The 19,243-nt window shown below is 44.6% G+C and overlaps 1 protein-coding gene across 1 annotated transcript in view; it reads left to right on the top strand.

The window, feature by feature from the left end:
• Positions 1–19,243, top strand: part of UTP20 (UTP20 small subunit processome component) — a 64,640-nt gene that overhangs the window by 40,455 nt on the left and 4,942 nt on the right. The window contains exons 37-57 of the mRNA XM_052774316.1: positions 5–145; positions 1,055–1,192; positions 2,494–2,633; positions 3,153–3,232; positions 4,081–4,370; positions 4,795–4,934; positions 5,423–5,579; positions 6,379–6,477; positions 7,085–7,252; positions 7,958–8,124; positions 9,069–9,210; positions 9,506–9,622; positions 10,469–10,639; positions 11,428–11,556; positions 11,917–12,027; positions 12,792–12,871; positions 13,601–13,670; positions 14,712–14,894; positions 15,836–15,967; positions 17,454–17,586; positions 18,764–18,963. Of these exons, the coding sequence (XP_052630276.1) occupies positions 5–145; positions 1,055–1,192; positions 2,494–2,633; positions 3,153–3,232; positions 4,081–4,370; positions 4,795–4,934; positions 5,423–5,579; positions 6,379–6,477; positions 7,085–7,252; positions 7,958–8,124; positions 9,069–9,210; positions 9,506–9,622; positions 10,469–10,639; positions 11,428–11,556; positions 11,917–12,027; positions 12,792–12,871; positions 13,601–13,670; positions 14,712–14,894; positions 15,836–15,967; positions 17,454–17,586; positions 18,764–18,963 (2,988 nt within the window). The remainder of the gene's footprint in view (positions 1–4; positions 146–1,054; positions 1,193–2,493; positions 2,634–3,152; positions 3,233–4,080; positions 4,371–4,794; positions 4,935–5,422; positions 5,580–6,378; positions 6,478–7,084; positions 7,253–7,957; positions 8,125–9,068; positions 9,211–9,505; positions 9,623–10,468; positions 10,640–11,427; positions 11,557–11,916; positions 12,028–12,791; positions 12,872–13,600; positions 13,671–14,711; positions 14,895–15,835; positions 15,968–17,453; positions 17,587–18,763; positions 18,964–19,243) is intronic.

The raw sequence follows: 19,243 nt of genomic DNA, 5'->3' as shown, positions 1-19,243 counted from the left end.
GCAGAGCGTCCAGCAGGACTACACATCATTGCTTTCCTGCCTCATTCAGACGTTCCCAGCAAATCCTGAATTCCGGGACTTGGTCCAGTTGACCAACTGCCATGATCCTGACATGGACTTCTTTGAGAACATGAAACACATGCAGGTAAAAGGCAACAGGCATTCCCTAGTGCCTTTCTCCCCCTGCCAAAACAAAAGTGTTTTACTGTGGGGTAATGTTTTCCAAAGCATCTGTGTGCTGTCTTTACAGGGAAATTGAACCCGTGTCATTAGATATTGTTGAAAAAAAGGGACGTGGGCATTGTCATATGGATGGTCATGAATCAAAGTCATATTTCCGTCTAGAAATTTCTTGGGTTTATGATTTAGCAGCCCTGTTTTTTACCTCTTCCTAATTTAGCTAAAATAATGGCTTTCATTTTAAGTGATTGTTCATGATCTTGAGCAGGCAACTCCACATTACAACCTGTGTGTGACCCAGCCCACAGTCAGCACAGTGCCCTGAGGATCCCTTTGACACAGGCAGGGAACAGGTCTTTGTTTTTTCTAGCCTGTTCCCTGCTGCTCTCTGTCTGGAGGCTTTGCAGCCCCTTTTCATTCACAGACCTTTGTAATATAAATGTCGCACAAAGCCTCGTCTCCTGGTTTTTCTTGCAGTATGAAAATACGGTGTTTCTCCCGCTTTCAGAAATGCAATCAGAGCGCCTTTCTTACATCCATAGTTATATGTAGAGTCTAAATTTTTTCCTTGTAATTTTATCAGGCCTTATCTTGTTTCAGTTCCCTTCCCTGTCTGAGACCTTAGGATGGCACAGTCTTATGATTGTGAATTCACAGTGAAATATCCCATTGAGTTGGAATATTTATTGAGGCAAAAGGCTAGTGAAAGCCCAGAGACTGAAGGAAAAGGGCATGGCCTGTCCTTGGAAATGACCATAATATGTTTATGTCATTACTTAAAATTGAGACATTTTCAGAACTGCTGAATGTATGTGCTCCCTTGTGCTAGCTGTGACTCAAAGGCTTCATTCACTGTCTTTCATGTTTGGCTCAGATCCACAGGAGGGCACGAGCTCTGAGGAAACTGGCTAAGCAGCTCACTGAAAAAAAGCTTGTGCTGTCTTCTAAATGCCTGCAGAACTACATCATGCCTTATGCTACTACTGCCATTTTTAATGAAAAAATGCTTAAGGTAGGCTTTTAGATTGAATGCATCCATTTGAATATTTTCACCTTTCTTGTATACCATTCTGCTTAAAAGACTAACCACTTTAAAAGGCTGATAGGTTTGTGAAGTGAGTGTTCCCCTTTCAGACAAGAGCGCTGTGCTTCTTTTTGTGGCAGAAAGAGGGTTTGGAAGGTGCAGATGCACTCTGGGCCCAATCCTATATCTGCTAAACCTGTCCTGTTTCTCAAAGGTGGATCTCTTAAGTGTTTCGTGGTTGGGGGGTTTTTTTGTTTTGGTTTTTTTTTTATGTGGGTTATATTTGTTTGCTTTTTTTTGTAATCAGGTAATTATTTTTTTCCCCTCTGCCTCCAAACTTCTCTCTTCCTGTTCACTTGTGAGATTAGTTACTGTTTGGCAGCAGAATGTGTGTGGTGGGGAACATAGGCTGTGCCTAGTAATTGAGGTGGGAATAAACACTGTTTTTTCTGGAGTTACAGGGGAGCTGCAGGAATCTGCTGAAAACCTTTGAAATCATTAGCAGCTTTGTAATTAAAGTTCGAAGGGTGACATATTGTTTGTCATTTCCTATACATTTTATTGAAAATATATGCGGTGAAATTACCTGTGATGTCAATGTGGATAGACTTTCTACTTATGACTTGGAAAAGCAAGGTTTCACACTGCTGTAGTTCCCTGCACACTGTCAGGAGAGCAGTAGAGCTGCTTATGTCAGACCAAGCAAATGTCTAATTGCTTACTGTCAGCAATATTATTCTGAAGCTTAGAAACAATTAGAGCTTAGGCACAGGACCCAGTACCTGCAGCCCTTCAGACTGTGCCCATCAGTAGAGTGACTGCAGTCACTCTTTGACCAATGGGAGGTAAAAATGTGTTGATTGAAACCTTGGTGAAGAAAGAAACACATCTTATTTTGCATCAGAAATGGGTTAACGATGTGTATTTCTAGTTGATCAGCATACCCCAGCAATGTGCCATGTGTCTGTGGTTAGATATCTTGACTGGTTTTTAGTTCTTCACACAGGTGAGCCCATAGATTTAGTTATGTGAGAAAAGTTAAATGTGTGCAGAAATATTTGGAGGAAGTGGGAGGAAGTGGGTCTGGAGATCTGCTTGGTGAAGTGTGATATTTATTTATTTATTTATTTATTTTTAACCTGGTGCTTGGGAGGAGATCTAAAGGCTGAACACCAAGCATCCCCACTAGACAGACATTACTTCTTTTGGCTCTTGTTGCTTTAAGTATGCTTTAGACACACGTTCATCATGAATGCGTAACAGTAACTGAATTTTTATCTTTTGGGCAGCATGAAAATATGGTAACAGCCTCAGTTGAAGTTGTTGGAGCTGTTTGCCGACATCTGTCGTGGTCAGCGTACTTGTACCACTTAAAGCATTTCATCCATGTCCTGCAAACAGGACAGATCAGTCCAAAGCTAGGAGTCAGGTAGGTACCATGAGCAATGCTGCTCTAGGTTTAACCAAAGACTGCTAAGGCAAAATTCAGTGTCTTAAGGAGCATCACATGGATTTTAGCCTCTTCCCTGGGATGAGGTTGCCCACTTTGAGGTGGCCTTATGCAAGTGAAAGTGGGCATGGCCTTGCAGCCTGCAACTATGAAGGATTAACAGGTCCCTACTTTCTCACGCTGTGTCTCACTGAGTGCACGCCAGCATTAGCAGCTTCTGCGTCTGTCAGGCTGTCTCTGCTCCTGGGACACCTCCATTGCTTCAGTACCACTGCCTGTGAGGTTTCACAGTGAGCTAGGTCACAGAATGCATCTAGCTGAAAAGCAGCCAGTTTTTATTTCCTGGGCTGTTATTTCAGGGTAAACCTCCTTATGCTGCAGTGTCACTGGGTTTGAAGTTTTCCAAGAAGCGCTTTTAAGATTTTCTGTTGTATTGGTCTATACAGCCTCCCCTTTTTGTGCGGAGGGCTGATCTGTCTTTGTGTTTTCCTTCCACAGCTTGTTAGAGACAGTGCTGGAAGCCTTTCACTTTGACCATGAAACGCTTGAAAAGCAGCTTGTGACCATTGACAACCAAGGTGAGCTTTCTGCTCCTGATTGTAGAAACACTACCTCTAACTGCTCAAAGTGCAGCTTATCAAAATTTTGTGTTTTGCTTTTGAGGTCAGCTACTCCCAGCTTTTTAAAATGTGCACATTGGAAGCTAGTTTTGACTTGCCTCCTCGGGAGCAATGCAGACTGTCCTCCTGTGTGTTGACAAAGTGAGGAGAGGTGGGGGGAACCATCTCCACATTACCTCTCCATCCCAGGCCTCCATAAGTCAAAACAGCCCCAGCTGGGTTTATGCAAATCTGAGGGGTTCTCCAAGGTCTGCACCCACCCATGTGGCTGCTGACACATCTGAGATTTTTGTCCTTGATGTTGACTGCTCTCATGGTTATCTGCAGCCTGAGAAGGGTGCTGTATGTCCTTGCCTTGCTTTCCCCACCATTTCATGGGAAAAAGTAGCATCTTTGGCTTCTTCACTGTTATGGTTACCTATGTTATGGCCTTTGGGATATTCTGAGGAAGGAGGAGGATATCTCACAGCTGTGCTTGTCACTACCTCTTGCCTTGTGAAATTCTCAAATGTAAGTGAATGACAGTTCTCTAAGGTTCAAGCACATTGACCTTTGCTAAGCTGTCTATGAAGTTCAGCCCAAGAGTAACCTAGTTGTTGCTTTAAGCCTAGCCCTGAGGGGCGATTATCAGAAACTGGCATGCCAGAGCTTCTCTACCCAGTAAAACAACTCTGATGCTTACTGATTGCTTGCTGTCATTGATGATAGGTCTTTGTCCAGATCAAAGCCATCACAAGAGTCTCTTTTAAGGGCTTGATTTTTGTGGCCTCCTATATTTACTTGTGCTTTTGACAATTACTTGACAGAAGCTGCTGCCATGGACCTTGAGCCAGTGGCAGAGGCTGAAGAAGCCATGGAATTGGAGCAGAGTGAAGGGGAAGAGGAGGTGATTGAGGAAAAGAAAGGGAAAAATCTCCCTGAGGAGCCAGCAGAACCTAAGCAAGCAGCTGAGACATCTGAAGATGCTGAGCAAGTGACCAAACCTGTTTCTTTCTTACCCCGAAATAAAGAGGAGCTGGAGTGTCTGATCAAACACATTCAAGAGACAGTGACAGTCAACATCTTGCCTAAATTGCACAGGTGTATTGTTGCAAAGGTGAGGAGTTGGCACTGGAAAGATGTTCTGCAGGCCTGTGCTGCTACTATAAATGTTGGGGTGCTACTTCAGAGCCCAGTGGAAATGCAGCACATTAAAAATAGACACAACTGGAGAGAGACCACCTGAAGGCATAGAAGAGGCTTCATCCTCTTTGTTGTGTCATGGAGAGATTACTGACAGACTGAAATGATTCACTTTGTGCAGCCTGTTGAAAAGTTCTCAGCCACTTGCTAGCACCCAGCGTGGCTCCTGTATTGAAAACACAGGGATTCCTCTTACTTGTCCTTTAGCTGTCTGGGTTTTTCCTGTAGTCAGCAGAGGATAGCAACTTGCCTTGTTGGCCTCTTCTAGGGTTAGTTGAGAAAAAGCAGGATTTGTTTATGTATATTAAAAGTGCATTGTGTCTTGCTCTCTTAAAAAGGTTAAAAGAGACGAGGAACACAAGCTTGTGAAATCCAATGTTGTGAATGATGATGAGGTAGTTCGTGTTCCATTAGCTTTTGCAATGGTCAGGATGATGCAGTGTCTTCCCCAAGAAGTGATGGAAGCCAACCTGCCAAGGTAAATCCTGTTGGAGCTCCTTAAATGCTGTTCATTGTGCTGGGAATGAGTGCAGGCACCTTTCTCAGGCTGTGGTTACGTACAAGGCTAAATCCAAGAGGGGCACCCTTACAGTCCTCAAAACCTTTTTTTTGGAAACTCATTTTCCTAGTGACATTACCCTCTGTCAGCATTTGACTTCTGTAAAGCTAAGTTTGAAAGGAACTTGGTCAATCCTTAAGTAAGAGCAAAGCTGTGATGCAAGGTGCAGAGGTAGGGGTGGCAGAGCTGGGGAAAGAACAATGTATAGAAAGAAAAGACAATTGGTAAAATGTCTTGAAAGACAGTAGGTGTGTGTATGACTATAAAGCTTTTCTGTGAGGCTGGCTTTGAGTATAGCTCTGGTTGTGAAACAGCCCTGAAGAGCAGCCCTCTTAGCTAGCAGTGTAATTAGTTCTGCTCTGTTTGGGGCAGAGTTTGGGAACTAAGCTGTCTATCTCTGTTTCCAGCATCCTGCTGAAAGTCTGCACATTTCTGAGGAACAGATTTCAGGAAATCCGGGACATCGCCCGTAACACCCTCACAAAAATCATGGAAGTGTTGGGAGTCCAGTACCTTCTGTACATCTTAAAAGAGATGCAGTCCACTCTCGTCCATGGGTACCAGGTAATGCTGAAATTCTTCCTCTTCTGCTCTCTGTAGGTTTTTTGAATGTGTTAGGAGGAGAATCCAAAGAGAAGTTGCTACTGAAATTGTTTTGCACTGGTAGAACAGCTTGGTATAATACACTAAATCCTATTGCTAGTGCTAGTGCATAGTATCAGTCTTCATTATGCTAAGTGTCAAATGAGGGTCTGTACCCAAAGAACTTAGAGTCTAAGCAGGGAAGAAGAGAGGATCTCCATTTTCCCAGTGAAGAGTTGAGGTATGGAGGTGAAGGATGAATTTCTGGTTCCAGTAAGATTAGTGGAAATCTTTCCAGTAAGGTCATTAGGGCTAAGTATCATCTGAGGTGAGTTGCCACAGAGACTGCACAGACAGTATGTGGTGATGCTGATTGAAGTCTTGCTTCCTAGATCCAGAGCCAAGGCTCTGACTATTAATTTATCTTTCCATGGTGGTTGGGGTTAAGAATAATTTTCTAGGTGAATTACCACTGTGGAATAGCGTGAGCTTCTAGCTGCTGTAACAGTGAAAGTGCCAGTTAGCACAGCCTAAAAATATCAGTAAGAGCACAGGGGAAAGAGAAGATTCCAGCCCTCCTGCCAGTATGTGGAGGGACAGGGGTCCTCTTCCCGCTGCCAGTACATGGATTCTTGTCCTCCCAGTGATTTTTTCCCTCTAATGAGAGCTCAAGTACTGTGTGTGAGTTGTGATGTCTCTGCTATGGGAGTCTCCCCATCCACTATTATTAAAGAGGTCTATGCAGGGGTTTGGAAACATTATCTGTTCTCTTTTTCTCTAGGTCCATGTGCTGACTTTCACTGTGAACCTGTTACTGAAGGGCCTCACTACCAGGCTCAGTGCTGGTGATTTGGACCCTTGCTTAGACATCCTGATTGAGGTAAAAGCTATTCAGGATTGAAGGAAAGAGCATCATGAAATGTCTGGGGCAGCATCTGGGAGGAGGAGGTTTTGTGTAGCTTGTCTCGGACTTGGTGGCAAACAGGACTGATTGTGTGTGTACTGCAAAGGAAGGAGACTGTTTTCTACTGAGGCATCAGCAGACCCCTTGCAGAGTAGCGAAGTATCTCTGGGGCTGTATCATGAGCCCTGCATCCTGAGAGGCAATGGGTTCAAGATTAAGATACCTAACTATGTTTCCGTGTTCTGTAAATGGTTGAGCAAGTCAACAGACTTCTAGTCAGTGCTGTCTGCGGAGCCCAGGAGCTCAGCTGGCCACCAAATGGGGTATATTCAGATATCTTGGTCTGACTGCAGTCCTACTCCTTGTATCACAACACCACAGAGGGGTGTGAGAACAGCATCCTCATCTGGTGTGCTCAAACTGATGTGTTTTATGTTGACAAAGGAAAGGTAGACATGATTTGTGGGAAACCTGGAGAATTTTTTTTTTCTGTGACTGGGGAAAAATAGTGGTGTTCTGCTGCTACTGGAGGAATCTGGCTCTGCTTTTCTGCTCCTCTCATTCACTTTCCTGATTTCCAAAGATTTTCAACCAAGAGTTGTTTGGGAATGTGGCTGAAGAGAAGGAAGTGAAGGGAATTGTCTCCAAGGTCATGGAAGCACGCAAGAGCAAGAGTTACGAGTCCTATGAAATTCTTGGAAAGTTCATAGGAAAGGGCCAGGTGACGAAACTTATTCTGCCACTGAAAGAGGTAAGAAAAGTCAGCCAGAGTCTTTAACTCTGAGCGCTTTCAATTCTGTATGGTCTAAAAGAAACTCTAGAGCCTCTGGGTCGCTACTGTGAAATTACCTATATAATCCTGCTTTGGCTTCCCATTTTTCTTCTGGGAAGCAGTATGCACCCAGCTCATAAAATGAGACTTTACTATGGATGTCCAGGGCAGGGATTGGCATTCTAGGAAGCTTTCAACCCCTGCTAGAGAGGAAACATCCCATTATGGGTTCTCCATGCCCTCTCCCTCTGTCAACTCTTGTTTCCTCTGGAGCTCCAAAGTCCTGCAAGGCTGCTCTGTGGTTTGATCTCTTGTGCGTGGAGGAAATGTCATCAAAATGTATTCAGGGTCTGTCCATGTGCAGTAATTGCCTTTTCAGAGATACAGTTTTTGAGTAGAGTGCAAGCTCATGCAGAATTGGAGCCCTGGTTTGCTCGTGAGCTCTGGAGTGTCCTGGTGGCGATAGGTGAACTGGCTGGAGGCTGAGAAGGCGCTGGAGATAAAGGGAGGGATTTGGGGGCAGAGCTAAGGCGATGGGATGCTGTTTATGTAGAGAGCTGGGGACTTAATGGCAGCATGTGATGAGGGAGGAATTGCTCTGGCTTTTCCCATGATTTCTGAATACAGATAGCAGATCATTGCCCTCATGTTGCCCGCCTGACTCTCATGGTTGTGCCTTTGCAGATTCTGGAGAGCACCACGAGTTTGAAGATAGTCCGGAAGGTGCATGAGGCACTGCGTCACATCATGGCAGGGCTGATCTTCAATTCAGACATGAATGCAGCATCCCTCCTCCTCCTCAGTCATGGTCTCATCAGTGAAAACTTGCCTCTGCTCACCGAGAAGTCCAAGTGAGTTCCAGGATGTTAGCCAGATGGTCTGTTATCAGTTGGGAGGTTAGCTTGCAGAAATGGCAGCTCTCAAATCCAACCGATGAAATGTATGAGACTTTCCTTGCTTTCATTTGCCTTTTTTTGTCAATGTGAGTGAGTTATTTGGGCAGTCAGAGGGCAAGGAGAAAGCTTGGAAATGGGAGTGAGTGCTTGCTGAACTCACGGGAGTCTACTCTTGCAAGTGCTCAGGGCCTTCAGCAAGGCTTTTTCACCGTCTGGTAAGCTGGTGTATGCATTTGGGTGTTCGGATGAAGGGACCGAGGGGCAGCGTTTAGAAGTGAGCTACAAACTGCCATGTAAGAGGTGTTTGGGGTCCTGGACATTTTCATTGGGTCAGGAACAAGAGAAACTGTGGGCTGTCACTTTATCGCCTTGGTGCTGGTGCAGAAGTCAGGGAGAACTGTCAGATTTCCCCTCTGTCTGGTGGTGTCACTGCTCAGAGCTGGCTCTGGGTGTCTTGCATTTCCTATGTTACGTAGGCCGTCTTGCTCTAGAATCTGACAACTGTTTGCAGACTTCTTGGAGCAATGTTTATAAGGCATCAGAAACTGAAGTAAATATCAGTAAATGAAGTGCAGTGAGCAGTGGCAGGAGGTATATTTGCTTGAAGGAACTTACCAAAACTGGTCTGTCCACTGCGAAGAAAAAAATGGGGATGTTATGCAAATCTGTGTGCATTTATTATCTTTGTAATAGTGATATTGTTCTCAAGGCTGAGAGTTCTGTCTGTCATGCTGCTCTCAAGTTTTTGTTTTATTTCATTGTTCTGGCTGTGACCTGCTTTTGCTTGCTGTGTGGGTAGCAGCTGAGCACAGTCCAGCTCTCTTCACTCCCAGCGGCAAGCTTCTTGTGGAGAGGGTTGAAATATGAACATTCTCCCTTGCTATACACTGCTTTTTCAGAAAAAAAGTTGCCCCTCCTCCAGATCCTCGGCTGCAACCAGAGAGCTGCCTGCTGCTCCAACCCACTCCCACGAGAGGAGGGCAGAAGGCACGTGTCAGCAGCAGGACTAACACGTATATCTTGGTTGATTCAGGACTTCGGGTAAGGATCTCCTCAGATACAAAGCTTTGCAATCAAAATTTTTTAAAGAGTATTCGAAGGAAGGTATTCTGGATATATTGTGTTAACAACACAGCCATTAGCCTTAACTTTATTTTACATGTGGTAACTCCAATGGTGCCTCTTACAGACCTATAAAAAGTGCTCAGCCTGTTGCAGATATTTGAGTGGGATATGGCATAAATTCTACTACAACCTGAAACAGTGTGGGACCTTGCTTGACTTATTTGAGTCCCAGCCTGACTTTGAGATGAATGTCCTGTGTTTTCTATGCCAGCTGCTGCACATGAGCCTGAAGAGGTCCAAAGTAAATTCTTCTGAGGATCATGTTTTGGAAATGTTAGACCCTTTTGTTCAGCTGCTTATAGACTGCCTGAAATCTATGGACGTCAAGGTACACTTCTGAGCTGGAGTCTGTCTATTCTGTCTGTTCTACTAAGAAAAGTCCTGCCCACAAATGTCATCTTGCAGTTGATCTGCAAGAGAAGAGAAAGCCATCCCGTTTTCAAACCTGATTTCATAGATGTGCAGATTAAGTTCTTTGAGGAGATGTTATCTCAAGGGGGAGGAAGGATTGTGGCTGGTGGAGGACTGAATGCTCTGCCCCTAGTGCTGCAGATTCAAGTATGGACAAGTTCTCCTGGAGCATGTTCATACAAGGACTTTGCTTGCAGACTTTGTAGGCTATCTGTGAGGAGGTTCATGAAGTCCTGTGGCGGCTGGGAGCAGTGTTGTTACAGCTGTGGTTTCTTTTGATCCAACTCTAACGGCTTTATTCCCAGCACAATAGGCAGCATCCTTTTAGGGCAGCTTTGGGTTTAAGTGAGCCTAGGAGGAAATCTGTTAAACCTTGAGTTTCCGAGGAATGGAAGCCATGCTTCATATGTTATCAGTTACCTGGAGCAGGGCTTTCAGGTGACCTGGGTTTTTGGCAGAGCAACTTCTATGCCTCGAAGGCACCTCTGCTTCAGAAAGAGTTCTGGCCATCTGCTGAATCAGCACTGTGTTAATGTCTTTACATAGTAATATCAAAGTTAGAGAATTAGGGAGTGGCAGATAGTGTTTTTAGAACTGAGAAGCCCTTTGTATTTCATATGAATGGTTTGAAAGAGGTTGATTTTGTTAGCTTATTGCCTTTTATCACAGTTGCAGATAGCCTGACCGTGTCTGTAACAGAGTGAGAGAAGTGTTCCCTCAGTGTCATTATACCCATGTGCTGTCCTTTGGCTCTTTCTTACAGGTGATCACTGGTGCTCTGCAGTCCTTGGTATGGATTTTAAAGTTCCCTTTGCCTTCTGTCAGTACAAATCTGGAGTCACTGATCAAGCAGCTTTTCCTCTTGCTGAAAGAATTTGCCAAGACAGGAATAGCCAAAGGCCAGAATTTCCACCTGGTTGTGAGCTGTTTCAAAGTAAGTCAGACCCAGCTCTGCTCTTTTCTGCTTCAGGATTAACTTTGTAGAATGAGACTCTTCCAACTGCAGATCCCTCCTGCAGCTGTCCCTGGAGAGGTAGTCTGGAGATCACAAGGTAGTGAGGGAGATGTGGCCTTGCTGATTCTTTCTCAAGTGCGAACTTAAAGTTATCCCCCAAAAATGCACAGCTTGGATCTGAAGTATTTTTGTAGAAGCATATTTGCTTTCTTTCTTCCTTATAATAGTATCTTGTTACCACCCTGTCTTTTGAGAGGCGTCAGTTTTATGCTTGAATAGCTTGCTTTTAACACGATTCATTGGAGTAAACCCTGGCAGCTGAAGTGAGACAAAGGAAGGGGGCAATTAATAGTAGTAATAACTACACTTACAGTATGCAGTGTCTTCCTGAAGATGTCTTCTAAATGCGTTGCTGAATTAATTACAGCTTCATGATCATAAGGGAAAGTTAGAGTAATTCATGCTGAATGCCAGTGCCAGAAGAATTTTTCCTTCTTCCTGGCTGTGTTCCTGCATCATGGTTCATTTGTTTGAGCATCCCCACTCATTTCAAAGACTAGTCTGAATTAGTGTATTTGCTTGTGTTCAGTTTTTGTCTCAAAATTGCCAACTGAAAGCAAAATGTGATGACAACAGTGTTAGCTGCATGTTTCAGAGCAGCAGTTTGTCTTTTCAAATCTAAGTGATATAAATGAGTCAGGCTTTGGTGCGGCCTTATATTTTATGGCACTGCATGTGTATTGACAACGTGCAATTTGATTTTGTAGTGTGTAACGATACTTGTGAAGAATGCAAAGAGTCAGATAACAAGCAAACAGCTCCAAGTGTTGCTTGGCTTTGCTGAAGAAGACATCTACGATTCATCACGCCAAGCCACTGCCTTTGGCCTTCTCAAGGTATTTCTGTGCAGCAGGCGCATGGGTTCTGTGAGCCACTGGAATGGCAGTGATTCTGCCTCCTGGTGAAAGCCTGTATGATCTCATGTCAGGAACAGGCCACAGAATGCTGTTAAGGCTCTCTGTTGTAGGTGGCGGGGAAAGCGGCAAAGCTTTCCCTTTTGACTTGTAGTCACTCTTTAAAGTGTTTGGGAGGCTGGTTTATACACTCTTTTTTAAAGTTGCTCTGGCTATGTTTGAAGATGTGAAGAAGTCAGTGTTAATATACCACCTGAGACCAGCGTATCCCAGGTTATTGTATTGCACCTCACACCGTGCAAGCAAAATGACATGACTCCAGCTGTGCTTTCGTATTTGTAGGCTATTTTATCCAGGAAGCTGATTGTCCCTGAAATAGATGATGTGCTGCAGAAGGTTGCCCAACTGGCCATCACGGGTCAGAGTGAGCCGGTGCGAGTCCAGTGCAGGCAGGTTGGTAGAATGGAAAGTCTCTCACTTTACTTACAGCTGTCTAACAGGCTAGAGGTCTTAGTGTGGCCATCTCAGCTCTCACAGACATGTGCCTTAGCCCTGTTGAACCCCTAACCCCATTTCCCCTTCATGCTAATCGTTGTTCCACTTGTTATCTGGCTGGCTTTAGTTCTTGTGACTGGTGCATAGCAGAATCACAGACTGCTTGCCTGTAGTGAGACTGCTTGCTGTGGTGTACCTCCAGAGAGCTGCTCAGCAGCAGTGACACAGTCCCTCCCTTGGAGGCTTTTAGGCCCACGTAACCAAGAGCCTTGCCCTTTTCTGAATCCCAGCAGAAGAGAATTTGCCACATATCTGTGATTCCTTCCCACTACTTCCTCATTCTTTCCAAGCTAAAAGCCACCAAAAGGCAGAATTGGTTGCTTCATTTCAAACATTGGGATACAGCTGCAGCAGGAGCTGTGCATAACCAAATAGTGCATTTCCATAGTTACAGGATGAATTTTGAAGGATGCAGAATCTCTCTTAACAGAAGCCTGCACAAATCACAGTAATACTTTAAAGACTGATCTGGCAGTTGTCAAATGCCTGCAGATCCTGTTCCGGGCACAGAGCTTGAGAGCAGTTGTTGGCACTTTTGGGATGAAAGGGATGATTCTCATAAACTTGCTGTTCCATCACTAAATTTTCTTCATAACCTTTCTACAAGCTTTCCTGAGTGTTTTCTTGTAACTACTCTCTGTGTTGTTGCTTTTTCTTTCCAGATTTACTTAAAATATATTCTGGACTACCCCCTTGGAGACAAGCTGAAACCCAATTTGGATTTCATGCTGGCACAACTGGAGTGAGTTTATATTCCTGACATCTCTGTCAGAACAGAACCTTGTTGCTTAAGTATGACTTCAGAGGCCACTTTGCATGCCAAAGGGCTGTTCACGAGGAGCAGAGGGTGTGGCTGAAGTCTTCACTTTCCTACCTGTAAAACACTTCCCTTTTTTGGAGAGGGGCTGTTTGATAAAGCAAGCCCTTTTTCTCTTCCCTGTTTCACAGCTGGCTTTGTTCTTCATCTCTTTGTAAGACGAAGGTTCTGTTGTTTGCCTAGTGGTTAACCAGCTCCACTGGTTGTAAACCAGGTGAACTGGAAATCCAGAAAGATTAAGGGAAGGTGCATTTATATGACTGCTGTCCTATGGCAATGGTCTCAACTGCAGTTGCAGGCACAGTTGAGATCAACTGCACCAATTCAGCAGGAGCAGTGTACCTGAAACCTCCTTCTGAGCATGACCCCTCCCTTGCTCAAGGTGACAGTAGTTTACCATGTTCCCCAGCACCATAACACAAATGTTGACTCAAGTTGGCTGGAGCCCTTTTTCTCCTGTTTGTCTCTGTGCCTGTCTCTGGGAGATGGAGCCGATGGGCCTGTTACTTCTTTTCTCTTAAGTATCAGACCAGGTCTGGTAGCTGTTGTAAAGATCCCTGTCAGTGTGTGTTTCTGGCATTGGCCATTCTTGTAAATTGTTAACAACTTTCTAGAGTACTAACCCAGCCCTAACCATTAATCATTTCCTCACAGGTACGAGTATGAAACTGGAAGGGAATCTGCACTGGAAATGATTGCGTACCTCCTTGACATGTTCCCACAGGTAACAAGCGCCCCTTGGTGTTCCAAGCATCAAGCAGTTACTGTGGCTTGCAGTAACAGCATTTTCAGAGCAGTTTATTTTGGGAGTACTTGGTAGTTCCTATTATCTCTTACCGTGAGCAGAACGTTCACTTATCTCCAAAGAACCTGGCTTTGCTCCAAAAGAGAAATGACATGCTGGAAAGTCTGCAGTACTTCTTTATCTAATGTGCTCAGTCTGCAAGTAAAATAAAGGTCTGTCAGCTGGAGTTTAGATAAACTTGATGGTGATTTATGCCAGGAAGAAACACAACCAGTTTAGGAAATGGGGTATGAATAAAAAGTGAAGTCTAGAGTTTTTTCATTGTGGGTTTTTTTTCAACATTCATGAGGGATGTTGTTGATTGAACTGGTATGTGATGTACCATATCTGTTTTGTTGGCCTAACTGGAGAGGGAGGGCTTCTCAGTGGAGTGGATCAAAATGAAAGCTGAAAAATAACCATGCATCTATGCAGGATAACATACGCAAAATGCTAAGCTGCCTCAAAGCTCTGCAGCTGGAGCTTGACTGATCATTCAGGAGACTGAGAAGTGCAATCAGGCAAGAATTTGGGAGGAAGGAAGAGAAATTCTGCACAGTGGGCTGTGCTTCACCACTGCCTGATTAGATTTAGTATCTCAACTTAGTTCCCATCAACTCTGTAAAGTAGCAGGAGCTGCTATCTCTGAAAGAAGGGCCTTTGGGCTGATTGCTGCAGTGCTGAGGGACTTAAGCCTGTTTCAGTGAGAGTTAGGCATAAAAATGCCCTTTAAGGTTTGACAGGTTGCTGTCTCAGGGACATGTTAGCAAATCCGAGTCAGAGCAGGGCTGAGGCTGCTGTACGCTCCCTGCGTGCTCCAACAACTGGGTCATCTCCTCCTTTCAGTTCACCTGCCTTGATGTGGACCCCAGTCAGGGCTGACATTGTTCCTGTATGCGGTGCAACAAATACCCCTCTTCCCCTTTCAATGCCGGGAGTTCCTTGGGGATGTGTGGTTGACTAATGGTTGTTTCTTTCTAGGATCTCCTCCACAAATACTGCGGGCTGTTTTTTCTCTCTCTTTGTATGATGATGATAAATGATGACTCTGCCAAATGCAAAAAGATGGCGGCTTTGACGTGTAAATCTCTCCTCAGTAAGATAAACAATGAAAAACAAGATCTGATGTTTTCACTGGTCACAGAGTGGTTTCACAGCAAGAAGGTATTCTTTGGTCTTTTCACTGACCAGGTCTGGACTCTGTTTGGGGGCTGATTAAGATTAAGTGAGAGATTGCTAATACCAGGTCTAGTGCATTGGTGGGTTCAGTTATGCCTGACTTAGTAGTTTTAGGAAAGGAGTATGAGCAAGATTCAGCTTAGAATAAAAGCTCTTTAAACCTATGCTCAGCACCGTAGCTCTTGCTAGTAAGAGGAAGAAATGATACAGCTTCGTATAGCTGCACGAATGCAGGGAACTGCTGCTGCTGTCGGTCAGCCTACAGACTTCCCAGCTGCATTGCACTGCTTTCTAACACTTCCTCTGTTGAGTCAGGTATTTCATCAAGTGTAGTCTTTGCTCAGGTTAAAGGTTTGAGCAAATTCCTGAAAGCTCCTCTGATCCCAGTAATTGGGTTTTTGTGCTGTCTTTAGCTCAGACTTGCTTCGTTCTGTCACCAGCAGCCGGAAAGTGGCAAAGCTAGTCTTACAGATCTCCCATTTTGATCTGGGTGCCTGGATGTTTAGTTATTCTCAAACTGGATGCAGGTTCTGTTCCTCTACACTAGTGGAGTAAGTGTTCTTCAACACTTCATCCTTTTCATCCCTAATATGTTCAGTTCTGGTTTATAGCTGTGAGCCGCCTGTTGCGCTGTGAAGAATCAAAGAGTGTAAAGTAGCCCCCAGAGCTTTGCAGCTGGGAACCGGGCTGGAAAAGGTCTTTTGGCATTCAGTTTTAGGGTGTGTTTTCAGGGATAACTTGTGCTGCCAGGTGCTTTTTTGCCTAGCTGGCAGCATCTGCTTTTTCAATAGTACTCTGAAAACCAGCTTCTCTTAAGATACTGTTGCTACAGGCAAAAGTAGGGGTTGCTACCAGCTCCTGCACGTGGGAGCTGCAGGATTTGATGATCAAGAAGTAATAATGGGTGTTATTCTTTCTGTTGGCAGAGCTTACACAGGAGGTTGGCTGCCCAGGCATGTGGTTTATTTGTTGAAGTAGAGGGAGTAATGTTTGAACGGCGGCTTGAAGCTGTCCTCACCTTGATTGAAAAAGAAATCAACCCAATTAAATTTGAACACGTAAGTAATTTTTTCCCATGTGTGAGGTTTAGGGAAAGAGAATTAAGAAAATGGAAAAAGGGAATAAGTGGGAGAGAGACTTAACTGTTGGAACTGCTGTTTGGGACAGAGGAAAGACATGAAACACACACATTTGTTCTGAAGGGGACCTCACTGACCTAGAACCACATTTTTTGTCTGTAAGCCCAAATTTGATGTCATGTGTCACAGCAGAAGGGGCAAAGGAACTTTGCAAAGCCACCTGGGCTGAGCCTGCAGCCATACTGTGTAACCAGCAGATATATTGCTCTTTGCCCCAGCCTCTATCAAGATCTCTGTGGGTGGAAGGGGTTCTTGAGACAGCCCTCGAGTGTCAGGCTTTTAGCTTACAGCATGCAGCAGTATGTATGTTGAGGTAGGTTTCCCTGCTTCTGGTCTTTCCTGCGGTGGCAGGAGAGAAGGATCTTCTGTTTTTTGTTTAAAGTGGAGTTACAAAAAACACCATCAGAAGGAATGGCAGGTTGCACAGGTAGCACTGGGATGGGTTAGAATCTGTTTAGTTGGAAAACAGCCTGACGATCACACACAAACATCCATTTAACTGGGAAATGTGTCTGCTAGCTGCAGAGGTTTGTGTAAGCGTGGAGGGTCGGGAGTGCATCGCTTGTGATTGTCTGCATTGTTCAGTGTTGCCTACAGCTTTAACTTTCAAAGGAGTTCCCTTCCTGTACTTCAGACTGTGGTTTTGTTTTATGGAAAATCTTTTTCGTGCACATGATTAACTCAGAATAAGATTGAGTAAGGTTGATTGAATAAGGCTGCCTCAGATTCTGCTTGACGTGATAATCCCAGAGGGATCCCAGTCACTGCGCCTGGGGAGTGCCCACGTATGTTACTAACGTGCAAGGGCAACATGCTGAACAAGAGAGAAGAGCCTCGGGGTATGTAAATTGGCAAGAGATGAAAATAAAATACCTGCAGTGAGGAGAAATTCAATGTAATCACCCCCTGCGCTGTGACATGTAGGTAAAGCACTGACTAGTTATATCAAGCCAGCTGGTGATTGCAGGCAGGGTGAGGACCTGAAGGCAATTTAGTAAAACACAGTGCACACATTGTCATAACAAACGTGGGGCTTCCCAGGTGACACAGGCAAATCTGAGCTCAGCTTGGCTCTAATAATGAAAGTCAAGTGCGCACAAATACATGTATAGATGTCAACAATATACATTCAGTGTGTGCTTGCTTATATTTAGAAAACTAAGAGTTTGTTACAGTAACGTCTGTATAAAAAGCAAGAATGATTGTAGTAATAATCTCCTGCAGAGGTTCAGTCTCCAGAGGAAGTGCTTTAGTGGAGCAGCTTCTCTTCTGTTTATTTTGGGAATTGGGTACAAGTCAGTCTTCTCTTTCTTTGCAGGGTTGATCTAAAATTTATCTAGTAGGGTAAATAAGCACTGTCTTCAGGTTCTCATAAGCATCTTTCTTGACTTGCTGATTTTATTAGATAACTGAAGAGGAGGAGGAGAAGGCTGCAGACAGGCTGCTATTCAGCTTTCTTGTGCTGGTAACAAAGCTAATAACAGGGTGCAACTTGATTCAATTAACCAAGAACAGTGATGTTGTGAGCAATATCTGGGGTAAGTATCAAGAATTATTACAGCTGTGTTACAAGGAAGATTCTTTGTGTGCCATCTGGTTTTTCACACCCTAATATAAACAACTGAACTGTGTCATACAAGGTTTGCATGCTGCAAAATGCTAATACATGGCAGTTACTGGGCAGTGAAAGAGAAGATGTCAATGGAAAAGGTTACATGGTTGATGAAAACAACACGCCCTCAGTCTTAGTTGCTGGCAAGTATTTTCTATTATCCCAAGAGGAAATAGTTGCAAACTATTGCATGTTTGACCATAATTACATCCTCTTGGATGAAAATGTTCAGTTCTCCTGGGAAGATGAGATTTTTCTTAATGAGATCATACATACCAGCCAGCAAGCAATGACACATTGTAATAGTGCTGTAAATACTGTGCATGTGCCGGAGGTGTTAAGGCCTGGAGGTCATTGCATTCAAGCAATTTCCCCATGAGTGAGATTGTACAATGTCAGGCTGGCTTATTGGCATTTTGTTGCCTTGTTTTTAATTGCTTCATTTGCTGCTATCAGAAGGCCTGGGTCTGGCTGGTTAATGTCCTTGAAGAGTTCAGCCTGCAAGGTGCCTTTAGTGAGATAAGAGATAACCCTTGTAAATCCTGGGTTGCTTGGTGATGTGCAGCTTGGACAGAGGCGAGACAAGAGGGCAACTCCATCTGTTCTCTGAAGCATCCTCATCCTCCATCCAGGGGTTTGATCTGCAGCAGGGCCGGTTCACCTGAGTCTCACAGCAGCCAGTCCCCTGATGGCTGCCCAGTCACGGGCAGATGAGCTGTGGCACTGAGTCCCGGAGGGGACCACAGTTGCTGCAGAAACATGACTTGTCAGCCAGAATCGGAGCAACTGTCTTTTTGAGCCGTGCCCACTTTTCCTGCCCAATTGCCATTGCTTTCCAGCAATGGCCCTGTCTTGGGATGGTTGGAAGTGCTGTGGGTGCATTCAAGAATGCCTGGTCACCGTGGGGACATTTGGCTACCTGTAGTTTTTTGCCACTTTCTGGCTGGATAGAGTTGCCAAGAAGTCTTTGATTATGTTCTGAGCAGATGAGCACAGCTCATTTCCTTCACCTTTTTATTGTAGCATGTGCTTGGAGGGACCTGGTTCTTTTTCTGCTCTCACTGGACCAGCTCCTGTGCTGAAAGAGGTTTTCTTTCCCCCAGGTCATGTCCAGTCTCACCTATGGTATCCTCACAGCTGGGTCTGGCTGACAGCTACTGAGATCTTTGGCTTGTTGTTTGCATCCAACAAGCCAGAAGATCTTGTCAACAAGTGGAGGGAAAGAAAGGCAGGAAAGAGGAAAAAGACGTCAGTAGAGCTGTCTGCATCCACAGTCTTCTTGACTGCTGAACTGGACAAAAAGGTAATGAGGTCTGTACCACTCCTTCCACCCGGCCTGTGCCCATTCCCTGGCTGGGACATAAAAATAGTAGTATAGTTTGGCACGCACATTTCTCTTTTAGTTGCTTGTCTGCTGCCTAATCCTGATCACTTAAAGCATTTGAGGAGGTGTCTCTGCTGCTGGGAGGGGGCTTCTCTGGGCTTTTATTCTCATCAGCACAAAGATTCCCCTCTAGGCTGCAAGATGCGAGCAGAAGGTGTGCTGAGCTGATCCCTTGGCCTCTCCCGGGAACCACCTTTGG

The sequence above is a fragment of the Harpia harpyja genome, chromosome 23 (genome assembly GCF_026419915.1).
Source record: "Harpia harpyja isolate bHarHar1 chromosome 23, bHarHar1 primary haplotype, whole genome shotgun sequence".
NCBI lineage: Eukaryota > Metazoa > Chordata > Aves > Accipitriformes > Accipitridae > Harpia > Harpia harpyja.
Note: the sequence above shows the minus strand (reverse complement) of the source record. Positions and strands in the feature narration are given on the sequence as shown.